Source organism: Monodon monoceros, unplaced genomic scaffold, assembly GCF_005190385.1.
Source record: "Monodon monoceros isolate NGI ecotype Baffin Bay Population unplaced genomic scaffold, NGI_Narwhal_1 Super_Scaffold_3, whole genome shotgun sequence".
NCBI lineage: Eukaryota > Metazoa > Chordata > Mammalia > Artiodactyla > Monodontidae > Monodon > Monodon monoceros.
The window spans coordinates 22,809,001-22,821,558 of record NW_021703780.1 but is presented as its reverse complement, the minus strand read 5'-3'; the positions used below and the strand labels follow the sequence as shown (position 1 = coordinate 22,821,558).

At 41.7% G+C, this 12,558-nt stretch overlaps 1 protein-coding gene across 4 annotated transcripts in view; it reads left to right on the top strand.

The window, feature by feature from the left end:
* The first annotated feature begins 604 nt into the window (after positions 1 to 604).
* ZSCAN12 (zinc finger and SCAN domain containing 12) overlaps positions 605 to 12,558 on the top strand; it is a 36,647-nt gene continuing 24,693 nt past the window's right edge. For 3 of the 4 annotated variants that reach the window (XR_003796710.1, XR_003796709.1, XM_029242756.1), the window contains exons 1-4: positions 605 to 706; positions 1,545 to 2,031; positions 6,041 to 6,185; positions 7,673 to 8,819. Coding sequence is in view for 2 of the 4 variants with exons in the window: in XM_029242756.1 (XP_029098589.1) it covers positions 1,612 to 2,031; positions 6,041 to 6,185; positions 7,673 to 8,819 (1,712 nt within the window). In the remaining 2 variants the exon portion in view is untranslated. Of the gene's footprint in view, positions 707 to 1,544; positions 2,032 to 6,040; positions 6,186 to 7,672; positions 9,759 to 12,558 lie in introns of those variants that run through there. The other variant, XM_029242755.1, reaches the window with a different exon arrangement.

The following is a 12,558-nucleotide window of genomic DNA, read 5'->3' as shown; positions in this document are numbered from 1 at the left end:
CTATTGTAAATTCGGTATTCTTTTCCATTATATCTTGTAACTTTATCACTGGTTATTTGCATATAGGAAGGCTCTTGATTTTAGTGTGTTAATTTTATATCTTGCTACTTTACTAAATGATCTTTTAGTTTTCCCATTGAACCCTATGGGTTTTCAGATGTATAATCATTATCGTCAGCGCATAAGAGAGAACCGAAGAAGGTGAAAATCAGGCAGAAAGCACCAGGTTGATCCTTGAGAAGTGTGTGTGGAAGAGGCCCCTTCCTGAGTCGGGAAGGACCTCGGGAAAACATCCTTTTGAGGCATCTTGAACATCAAAGGTGCAGAAACCCAAATAAAAGTGAGAGTGGAAAAAGCATGGGATTTCCCTAGCACAGGTAGGCTCGCCAAGACTCGACCGCCCATCGGGTCGGGGGAAGTGGAGATACTAGCCAGCCGAAGAGGAGCAGGAGAAAACAATATCGCGAAACCGCGAGCCTGTGAGTCTTCAGCTGTCCTCTCACGTGGGCGCGCGGGAGATCTACCAATTTGCGAGCCCCTCCCGCCCCCTTCCTAGAGCGGCGGCGGAAGTGAACCGGTCTTCCGCACTTCGCGGCCGCTTCCGGCCTCTATGGGTCGCTGCTGGTGGGTTCCGGGTTCGAAGCGGTTCGAGGCATCAACGCCTTGTACCCGGAGAGAAACCGCTGCTGGCGTCCTGGGGCTGCGGGTGAGCGGTCCTGTGCTGCGGACGCGGCAGGCGGGGGTGCTACGGCCTTCTCGGCCCCGGCTGGAGTGGGGCGGCCTCCGGGCCTCACTTGCCTAGGTGGATCCGCGAGAAGCTCCTTGACGCAGAAGCTAGCCCCGACCCCCAATCCCTCGGAGAGTGGGTCGGAGCCCGGGGATGAAGGAGAGACCCGGCTGTGCGCTCCATTCCTCCCGGGCTTGTCTCGAGCGGTGTACCCTTCTTGAATTATGCGCCTTCTGACATTTCTGAACAGTCTTGGGTCACAGACGCTGACTGGCGTCCTCGGGCCTCTTTCCTGGGCCTGCCTTTAGATTTAAAATCACAGAACGCGAGGGTAGAAGAAAGTCTTAAAGACCAATGCCTTCAGCCTTTTCGCTTGATAAATGAAGAATGAGGAGCAGAGAGATTAGGCTCCTGAGGGAATAAATTCATGTGACTTTGCTGCTTTTATGACTGAATGATTTCCACCAGACATCTGGGTATTTAAAAAATTTAGAAAGCAGCTAATCAAGGATGTCTCAACTTTTTATTATTGTTTGCCGTAAATGTTTATTCCGTTTAATTGTTCTTTTTTCTATCATCAAGTGGAAATGTTTCCTACCAAGTCTTATTCTTCTTAGAGTCCTGAAACAACTTAGCACCTTTTACTTAATATTTCTCTTTAAATTAGTCTATTCTTGAGTCTTTTTTATCAGAGTTATTTTCCTGCGTATAGAAAATTAACCTGGAGGCGGCTTTCAAAGTACATTTTTAAATTCTTAGAATTTGCAGTTTTTGTTTTTGGTGTAGTTTGTGTTAATGATGATGGCTTCTTCTTCAGTTCCAGCCAGAAAGAGACGGCACAGGAGATCTTGCTTGAAGCATTCATAAGCATTTGCACAGCTGTGATGGCATCTACTTGGTCCATCCAGGCCAACAAGGAGCAAGATGAACTTTTGGAAATAAAGATAGAGGAAGAGGAGGTGGAGGAGGAAAATAAGTGTACCGCCAGACAGGATCAGAACGTGCAAAAGAACACCACCCACAGCAGGGAGGTCTTCCGACAGTACTTCAGGCAGTTCTGCTACCAGGAAACATCTGGACCCCGTGAGGCTTTGAGCCAACTCCGGGAACTTTGCCATCAGTGGCTGAGGCCAGAGACACACACAAAAGAGCAGATTCTGGAACTGCTGGTGTTGGAGCAATTCCTAACCATCCTGCCTGAGGAGCTCCAAGCTTGGGTCCAGGAACAGCATCCACAGAGTGGGGAAGAGGTGGTGACTGTGCTGGAGGATTTAGAGAGAGAGTTGGATGAGCCAGGACATCAGGTGAGAACAAAGATGTGGTTTCTGAGAAAAGATGAATTAGGGATTTCTAGGCCAGAATGAAGTCTAACATTATTTCACAAAACGTATTCTCGACACTTTGGTGCATCAGAAAGGGGCCTGAGTGTCGTAGAACATTGGTTAACATAATCCTAACTTATTTATATCTTTTCTGTAGAAGGATCATGTATTTCTGCATTAAGCTACAAAATTTTGTTTGATGAAATGCTGCCCAGAAACATTAGAAACAGAAGACTTGTAGGACAGAGAGAAAATGTTAGAGAGATGATGGTAACAAAGTGGGCAGCAGCCTCTTGAAAGGGGCATCACTTCTGCTGAACAATACAAATAATTAAGAAATCAGGTTTTGCAGATATATCCACTGTCTTGTCTCCATTAAAGGATTAAAAGATAGGGGCTTCCCTGGTGGCGCAGTGGTTGAGAGTCCGCCTGCTGATGCAGGGGACACGGGTTCGTGCCCCGGTCCGGGAAGATCCCACATGCCGCGGAGCGGCTGGGCCCGTGAGCCATGACCGCTGAGCCTGCGCGTCCGGAGCCTGTGCTCCGCAATGGGAGAGGCCTGCGTACCGAAAGAAAAAAGAATTAAAAGATGGAGAAATCAAAGTCACCATCTCAGAGGAATGAGATGTAGGAGCAGAGTGGAAAGTTAGGAGGGAGGGGCAGGTCATGGGACCCATGTTTCTTTGAGTAGTTGAAAGCCCAGTTAAGTTGGAAAGGTGAGTAGAAGAATTGAGCACAGAGTCCAGGACCTTGAATACCAACCTCCTGAGTTTAGATTTTATTCTGTAGGACAGAAGCTCCTAATCTGTTCTCTCTGAGTCTAAATGAATTTTATTAACGCCAAGATATAAAAAAGAACCAAATTACATAGGACTATTTTGTTTTAGCGTTGATAAAAGACAGTGGTTTTCAGCCGGTGACAATTTTGTACCGCAGAGGGCATTTGGCAACGTCATGGAACATTTTTGGTTGTCTTAACGGCGGGAGGTACTACTGGCATCTAGTGGCTAAAGGACAGGGATGCTGCTAGATATCTCACAGTGGAAAGAACAGCCTTATACAACAAAAAATTATTTGACCCAGCATGTCAGTAGAATCAAGGCTTAGAAAGCTTGGTATAGAGAGTATAAACGGTGAAATAATAAAAAGGAAATATAATCTAGCATTGAAGTACAAAGACTGAAGAGGAAAGGAGCATGTGGCAAAAAGATCTAAGTTTAAAATAGGGTCATGAAAGTGTGACTGCAAAGGAAGAGGCATGTCTTAGGTAAGAATTAATTGAAAATGATGACAGAGTAGAGGTGTAAAGAAGGAAGAAAGAATTGAGAACTCTTTACTGAGCAGTCTATTCTAGGCTAAGCAGTAGGGATTTCAAACTTGAAAGACGAGCATAACGGAGACAATTCTAACAGAGTGCAAGATTGTAGGCGAAGGTGGATTGGGAAAAGTTCATTTATTCAGCAGATATTTATTGACTATCTCTTGTTTACTAGGCACTGGGAATGCACCAGTGAACAAAGTGTAGAGGGTTGCTGCTCTTACGTTGATAGATTTTAGTCTACTGAGAGGAGACAGACAGTAAACAAAAAAATCAACAAATGTGTAATACATCAGGTGGTCATAAATTCTATATTTAAAGAAGCAACAGTAAAGCAGAGAAAAGGAATAGTGAATGAAATGAAGATTGTGTTGTTTTCAATAGACTGGTCAGGGAAGGATTTTCAGATAGGGTGACATTTAGAGCAGAGATCTGAATTAGAAGAGCAAGCCATGCAGCCATCTAGGATAAGAGTGTTCAGGCAGGGGAAATATCAGTAGTAAATGGATAGGTCCTAAGGTGAGAATGTGCTTGTCATGGTAGAGATGTATTTGTCAAGGAGGAGATGAAATCAGATAGTTATAAGAAGATCAAACCATACAAGGGACTTGTAGGCCATTATAAGGAATTCGGATTTTATTCTGAGATGGAAAGTCATTGGAGAGTTTTGAGCAGAAGAGAGGTTTAATCTGACTTAAATATTAACATAATTACTACCTGCTATGTTGGAAAAGTTCTGCATTGGGGCTCATGGTGGGACTAGGGGAGGCATAGGGGACAAAGTTAGAAGCAGGGAAACCAGTTTAGGAGGCTGTGGCTATAAGCAATAATCCAGGCAAGAGATGCTGGTGGCCTGGACTAGGATAGTAGCAGTGGAAGTGGTGAGATGAGATGTGATTGGGTTCTGGATACCTTTTGAAGGTAGAGCTTGAGAGGATTTGTTTCTGTATAGGTTGCGGGATGTGAGAGAACGTGAGTTAAAGATTATGCCAAGGGTTTTAGTCTGAACATCAGGTAGAATGGGTTTGTCATTCACTGAGATGGCAAAAGGAATCAAGAGTTAGGTTTTGAATGTGTAAATTTTGAGATTCTTATTAGAATCCAAGTGGAAAGTTTGAGCAAGCAACTGGATATAAAAAGTTGGAATCCGGGGGGGGGAAATCTGCTAGAAATATAAAATTGGGACTTGCCAGAATATGGGTGGTATTTGAAGCCATGAGACAAAAAGGGATCATCAGGGGAGTAACCAGCAGTGGAAACTGGGGAGTGGCCGGGAAGGTAGGAAGAGAACCGAAAGAAAGAATGGGATTTTCAGGTGCAGGCAAAAGTAATTTGGTTTTAGTCATGTTGAGTTTGTATTGCCAACCAGTCCTTTCCCTTGAGGGCTGCTGAGAGTAGCTAGTGGAGTTTACAGCTTGATTTATGAGGCCTAACTGAAGATCCAGGGACAGAAGGCACAGTTCACTATACTGGCCTTTTTTTGCTTTCCCCTCCCCAAAATTTGAAGTATCAAAACAACTTTTTCTGTACATCTGAGATAGTACCAGCTGATTTTGGCTCTCATTCTGAGGGAGTGATTACAAAATGAAACTATGTCAGGAAAATAGAGCCAGTGTATGGTGATTTCTTATTTACAAAATATAGCCATTGAAGGGGATGGGGAAGTAACTTGAGGGCCTGTCATATGCCAAGTCCTTGTGCGAAGTGCTTTACATGGCATGGTGTCATAATCTCAGAGTAATTTCTAGCCCATGGTGACAGAGCTACTAAACTAAGGATCAGAGTAAGTAACTAGAGTGATTCCAGATCCCTGCTTTTTATAATACCATGCTGGGGGAGCCTATTACTTTTAAATGCAAGAGGAAATGGGCCCGTGGAGTAGTGGAAGCTACAGAGTGGCTGAAATTGCTGAGTAAATGAGTTAATTGAAGGAGCAGGGGTCAAAGGGAAGTGGAAAAGGATGAGATTGAAGGCAAAAGTAGATACAAGCCTTGAAAAAGAAAAGACATCTTCCTTTAAGATACAAGGGAAGGAGAAGAGTATGAGAGTGGAGATAGATAAAGTGAAGGGGAGATGATTTTTTGAGATGATTGTGATCTTAGATAAATAGAAAATAAGATCATCTCCCAGAAAGAAGTGGGGTGGGGACCTCAGAAGAGCAGAGTCTATTAGGAACAGCTTTTGGGGTAAATATGGAAGAGATTTCTCTCCTTTTCCTTTTTTCCCTTCCTTTCTTTACTTTCACTTTTACCTTCTCCCTTTACTTTTCCCCTTTCCTTTCCTTCTTTCTCACTTCTGTTTTATTTCCCCCTAAGTTCTTTTCCCCTCCTTTCTGCCTCTTTTTACCTTCTTTTCCTTCTCTCTTGTCTTTTTTTTTTTTCTCTTTCATTTCTCCATTTCTTTGAGCATAGACAAAAAAGTAAAAGGGGGCACAGTCAGCATTCTTTAACTGTTAAGAATAGGGGAAATTACTTCCAGCTGAGGAAGGGAAGGTTTCTCAGAGGAGGTGACATTTATGTTGGCCTTGAAGAATGAGTAGGATTATGGTAAGCTGATATCTGGAAAGAAGTTTATTTCAAGTTTCAGAGAGCTGGGTGCCACTGCCATGAATAGTATACTGTTCTGTTTAATGTTATCAGAGTGAGTATCTCAGTTATATCTCATCTACCTCAGGTCTCAGTCCACACTGAGGAACAGGAAATGTTCTTGCAGGAGATGGTAGCTCTAAGAACAGAACAAGAACCCAGAATGTCCCTCCCATCTGTGAAAGCCCAGCTAAAGTGTGAATCTCCAGAACTTGAAGCCCAGAAGAAGCAAGGTAAAGAAGAAAGACCCACCTTGGGAGGAAGGGGAAGATGGGGCTAACACAGGGCACTGGGGCTCTTTTGTACTTTGTGCTGTTTCTGATCATTAAAGTCAGGAAAGTCTCTCTAGAAATCTGACGGCTCATGTGTAGACCCCAGGCAGCCTGGTTTGTCACTCTACAGCTCTTTTTTTCTCTTTATATTAATATTTTTTAAATTCTGGCTGTATTTTATTTAAAATCACTTAGTTTAGTTCTTCTGACAGTTATTTTCCTCTGTACTGACCTCCCTGCTATTTTTAGCCTTTATCCTAGCAGACAGTACCATTATCTTCCAATTCGACTATCTCCTGCCTCCTTCACTTAAATAAACCTTTGCTCCATGATGTCTGCAGCTAACTCTCAGATGGTGCAGGGAAAGAAAAAATATGTGTGTGTGTGTGTGTGTGTGTGTGTGTGTGTGTGTGTGTATGTGTATTATTCTTATAAAGAGAAGGAGTAATAAAGCAAATGGGGTAGAATGTTCAAAGTTAGTGAAGGGGTGAAAGACTCAGTACTTACCTTCCTTATTTCTATTTCCTCTATTTTTTTTTTCATTTAATTTTTTTAAATAGGTGAAAATTCACATGGTCCAAAAAATAATAATTTAAAGTTACCCAGTGAAAAGTTTTCATTCCACTCAATTTCCCTAGCCATTTGGTCTCCTTACCCCTATTCTGAAATAGGTTGTCACTGTTACTAGTTTCTTGTGTGTCCTTCTAGAGATTTTTTAATCATATATGTATGTTTTTCATATTCAAATATATTTTCCCCTCTTTATCACTAAGATTGTAGAAGCTTGCAGTTTTTATTTCTTAACAGGTGTTTAATATTAAAATGTATGAATATATCATGCAATTAACTTCCCCTGCTGATGCCACTTAAGTTGGCCCCGCTCTTTCACTGTAACAAATAGTGCTGTGGTAAATAACTGTATGTGTGAGTATATCTGTAGCATAAATTCTTCTGTGTGGAATTACTAGGTCAAAGGTTTTATATATACAGTTGTAATGTTTATATATATTGTCAACTTGCCCTCTGTAAAGCTTGGGTCAGTTTACACTCTCACTGGCAATGTATGATATCCATGTTGTGAACATAGTGTTATATCAAGCTATTGGCAAATCTGATGGGTGAAAATTATACTCAATATTGTTTAAATTTGCTTTTCTCTTATTGTGAGGTGGAGCATCTTTTCTTGTGTTTAAGAACTATTGTATTTCCTTTCCTGGAGACCATCAGTTTTTTTCTTTGCCAAGTTTTCTATTGGGTTATTGCTTTTTTCCTTAACAGTTTTTGGAGTGCTTTGTTTATTAGTCTGTCGTATATTCTAGTGCCATTTTATAGTCATGCAGGAACTCTGGGTTCTTATGTAATTTTTCACTTGAATAAGTTTATGTTGCCTAGTGAAGTTGCTATTTGCTATCACAAGAAACTAGTTAACATTTATGATCCATTTTTAGTTTCAGATGTTGAGACTGGAAATGAGTATAGGAATTTAAAGCAAGAAGTTTCTGAAGAAATGAAACCATATGGGAATATATCTAGCAAATTTGAAAATGAAATGTCTCAGTCAGCTAGGTATGAAAAAACTTATGAACCTGAAGAAAAAACAGAAGAGCCTTCTGGATACTCCAGGGAAGATAAACAACATACATGTGATGAAAATGGAGTAAGTTTGACTGAGAACTCAGACCTTTCTGAACACCAGAGAGTCTGTCCAGGAGAAAAGCCTTATGAATGTGATGACTGTGGAAGAGCTTTTAGTCAACACTCATGCTTCGTAGAACATCAGAGGATCCATACTGGAGACAGGCCCTACAAGTGCGAAGAATGTGGAAAGACTTTCCGTGGGAGAACTGTGCTTATTCGACACAAAATAATACACACGGGAGAGAAAGCATATAAATGTAATGAGTGTGGCAAAGCCTTTGGCCGGTGGTCAGCTCTTAATCAACATCAGAGACTTCACACAGGAGAGAAACACTACCACTGTAATGAATGTGGCAAAGCCTTTAGCCAGAAAGCAGGTCTCTTTCACCATCTCAAAATCCACACAAGAGACAAACCTTATCATTGTACTCAGTGTAATAAAAGTTTTAGTCGGCGTTCAATTCTTACCCAGCATCAAGGAGTCCATACTGGGGCAAAGCCCTATGAGTGCAGCGAGTGTGGAAAGGCCTTTGTTTATAACTCCTCCCTTGTTTCCCATCAGGAGATCCACCACAAAGAAAAATGCTATCAGTGTAAGGAATGTGGGAAGTCCTTCAGTCAGAGTGGCCTTATTCAGCATCAGAGAATCCACACTGGGGAGAAACCCTACAAATGTGATGTATGTGGAAAAGCCTTTATTCAGAGGACAAGTCTTATAGAACATCAACGAATTCACACTGGAGAGAGACCCTATAAATGTGATAAGTGTGGGAAGGCTTTCACTCAAAGATCAGTCCTCACGGAACATCAGAGAATCCACACCGGAGAGAGGCCCTACAAATGCGATGAGTGTGGGAATGCCTTCCGAGGAATCACCAGTCTCATTCAGCATCAGAGAATCCACACTGGGGAGAAACCCTACCAATGTGACGAATGTGGCAAAGCCTTCAGACAGAGGTCAGATCTTGGTAAACACCAGAGAATCCATAATAGAAGTGGTCCCTATAAATGGAAAGAGTGTGGGGAGTCGTTTAGGCAGAACTCAGCTCTTACTCAACATCAGACTACCCACAAAGCAGAAAAATCTGGTTCTGTGTGAAGACTGCAGGGAAGCTGTCTCACAGAGTGCAGGCTGGAGAGAAATACTAGCTTTGAGATGATTTAGGACAAAACGTTAGTCACTATTGCTATAAGGTAACTTCGGATATTTCATAAAAAATACACTGCTGCCCATTTCATTAGGTGCTGTGGAGAACAAGGGGCATAACACCAGATTCCTTTTCTCAAAGTTTACAACCTAGTTTGGGATATATAAGGTCCACTGTTTAGTCAAGACTATAGGACAATAGAATTGATGCTCAAAGTAGTGTAGAATTAAGTGGCACTTGGCAAGCTATAAATTCTGAAGGACAGATCACTGTTACCTGAAGTGGTCAGGAAAGACTTTATTTAAGATAAAGTTTTGATGGGGATATTTGGAAGGCAAAAGGGAGAAAACATTTAGGGTAGAACAAATGTAAGCAGAGTGCATGTAGTTTGGAAGCATCAATGACAAGACTAGCCAGCCTAAAGTAGAGTTCATTCAGACTGGGCAGTTGATGGCACTATGTTGGAAACATAGCTTGAGGACAGACTCTGGGAGGGTTAGAATGCCAATAATTTCACCTAATACTTTGACACTTACAAAGCACTTTTCTCATTGAATTCCTAAAATGTTTCTATAAATTAAAATTATTCTCCATTTTAAAAATGAGGATACTCTTGCTTATGGAGATGGTGACATAGCTACAATATCACACAAAGGAAAAGACCAGCAGCATAAGTGCAGTTTTGTGACTTCAAGTCCTGTTCGTTACACTAGTGATTCCTCAACATCAGTGAACATCAGAATCACCTGTGGAGCTTGTTTAACATACCTGAGTCCCAGTCACAGATACTGTGCTTCATTAGGTCTGAGATGGGGATTGAGAATCTTCATTTTTATAGCTCCACAGTCACCTGATGTACTCTAAATTTTGAGAAACATTGCGCTGAATCACTGCTACCTTTGTGGTTGCCAGTGAAGTGAGGAAGCATGAACACAGGCCGCTGCAGATTTTTAGCATGAGGAAAGCCCCTCAGGGGACATGAGCCACCAGGTCTTTACAATGAACAGGGAAGTAGACCACCATCATGCCTAAAAACTAGGTCTTCGAGATGGCCTTTCTGTCCCTTCAAATTTAAATGTTTCAAAAAAGACCTATATTCCAAGGCTCCCAAGGTTCTTCTGAGTGCAAAGCTTGTGTGTGTGTGTGTTTAGGGGCGGGGTGCTGGTGTTCTTCCCTGTTTTACGCTTCCCTTTTTTCCCACCTCTGTAGTTACCATTGTGTTCTGAATCCCCTAATAATTTCTTGAGAGAACTGGCTTATAATTTTTTGGTTTGTATACCTTCCTGAGCACATAAAAGAGCCAAAGATTAGTGATTCTTTGCCTTGGGGCTTCAGAAAACAACAGATCAACCAAAGACTGGTTGACATTACCCGTATATTACTGAGTAAACAATTCTGTTTTTGATGAGAACCTGTGATGATCATTGTAGTGGATAGCAGGCAAGCCACAAAGAAGTACACACAGCTCCTGGTCTGTTTATCTTTTTATTTACAGAAGTCATATTTGATCTCTACTGAGATATCTTTTTATTTCCCTTTCTACGTTGCTGCAGCAAACGCCACAGTTTCTAGGACTGCCTTCCCACCTCATCCCACACAACTTCAGTCCCCTCATCTCCCTTCACGTCTAGCTGCTCAGTGGGTTTGAAGTGGTAGGATAGTGACAAAAGAGGAAGGAGAGGAAAAAGAAGGGTAATCACCATTCTTTATTCCTAACTACCTTTCTGCCCAGCCCTGTCTTTATCCCGTCTCTATACTCCTATAATATACTCTACCCCCATTTCCCTAGTGCCCTAGTCTCTTGCCCCTCCGTCCGTAATCCCTATATAGGACATAGGAATATCACTGGCTTGGAACTAGTAGAGTCCCTAGTCCTATAGAAATATATATGTTCCTAGCTTTCTAAATTGTAATTGTGAGCACATTTTCCCATGAAAATGATAATGGTGTTAGTGCTATAACTTAGGCATATTATGTGTCACATTGGCTTTTGGGATTAGATTTACGTTGACTGGGAAAACTTTCTGAGTTCACAACATAAGAAAGCAAATGAACATTTAAAAAACAACTCATTCACAAGCTGAGGACAGCTTAGGCTTTTTCATAAGACCAACACTGGAGTTGTGCACCAGGTATTGAGGCAGCTAGGATTGGAAACCTAATTTTTTTTATGTCCGGGAAACAAGCAAGGATCCTAGAACTGAGCGCTGAGAGCTCTGTAGCTGTAAGTATATGAGGCCTATTCCCTACCTAAGGTTTCCCTGTCTCAAATTTCTCTCATGTAAATTCGTCTCTTTGGAGGGGACTTGACTTAGTAACAAGAGCCTTCATGAGAACATCTCTTTACCAAACTGATGCTGTCCATATTTGTCATCTAATCTGATTTCACAAACATGTTTTCCAAACTGAAATTGCTCCTCATAATGTCAGAGCTTCTCTCTTTAATCTGACTGCTCGATGGAATGCAATCCTTATTTTAAACTTGCTGTCTGCTCTCCATGCTGTTACTTGCAGTCTCTCCAGTTCAGCCTCTGCTTAACATGTTCTCTCAGTGCACACAGGTTCCTCCATTTGCCTATAACTCTCAAGTAATATTATAAAGGAACCATAAACAAAGACCCAGAACAATAGAATATGCCTATTGCATAGAAGAATACAGTTCGTAAAATAAATAGGGGTTAAAAATAAATGGGGTTTTGTTCTGGTGGTTTCTTGTGCTTAAATACAGTTGTAGAACCAAAAAAAAAAGGGCAGAGTGGCATGGGGTTTCCAGGTGGGCATCAAAGGGGGTCAAACTAGTCCTAGAAAAGGAGAAGATATAAGGTTACTATCTGGAACTAAATTGGCCACACAGCGAAGTTGAAGGCCCTGAGGGGCAAGTGGAGGACATGATGTGTTAGATACGGAATTGGGGAGTGCGGTGAACAGAAAATGCCTTGAGATGAAGTCAGGAGTACATCTTTATAAAAGATGTGGTGTGACAATGACAGTACCTAGGAAATCAGGGTCCCTTGAAGCAGTTCATCTATGTGGATTTTTAAGTCATCAATAACAGGAGGCAGGATGGAAAGAAAAGAGTATGAAAGTGAAGCAATTCCACAAGAGAAGTAATGGCAGCCAGTAATACAATAGCCAGGTAGAACAACTGGTATAAAACTCAAATGAATCATGAAGCAGCAGCTTAGAAATAACATTAAGGGTGAGAATAAGATTGACTAGCCTCTGTTTTCTGATTGATTGAAGGTAAACAAAATATTGAGCGTTTAAGGCAAAACACCTGGAGAGGTTGGGGGAGAATCAAATTTCTAAAGCAGTGAAAAGTAAAATGAGCTTAAACATGGGCTTTGGATGAAAAAGTAACCTGACAATCACAAAAGGGTTCCAGAGAGTGTAATAGAAAGGGACTGTGAAGGGAAGGAAGATGGGCCCCTTTTGAAAAAAAACAAAAGCAAACAAAAAAACAAGGGTGCTGAGCAGGGCTCTGGGATTGAGAAATCTCATGGGCATGGTGAGGATGGAGGAATCCTCACCATGGGGCATGGTGAGGA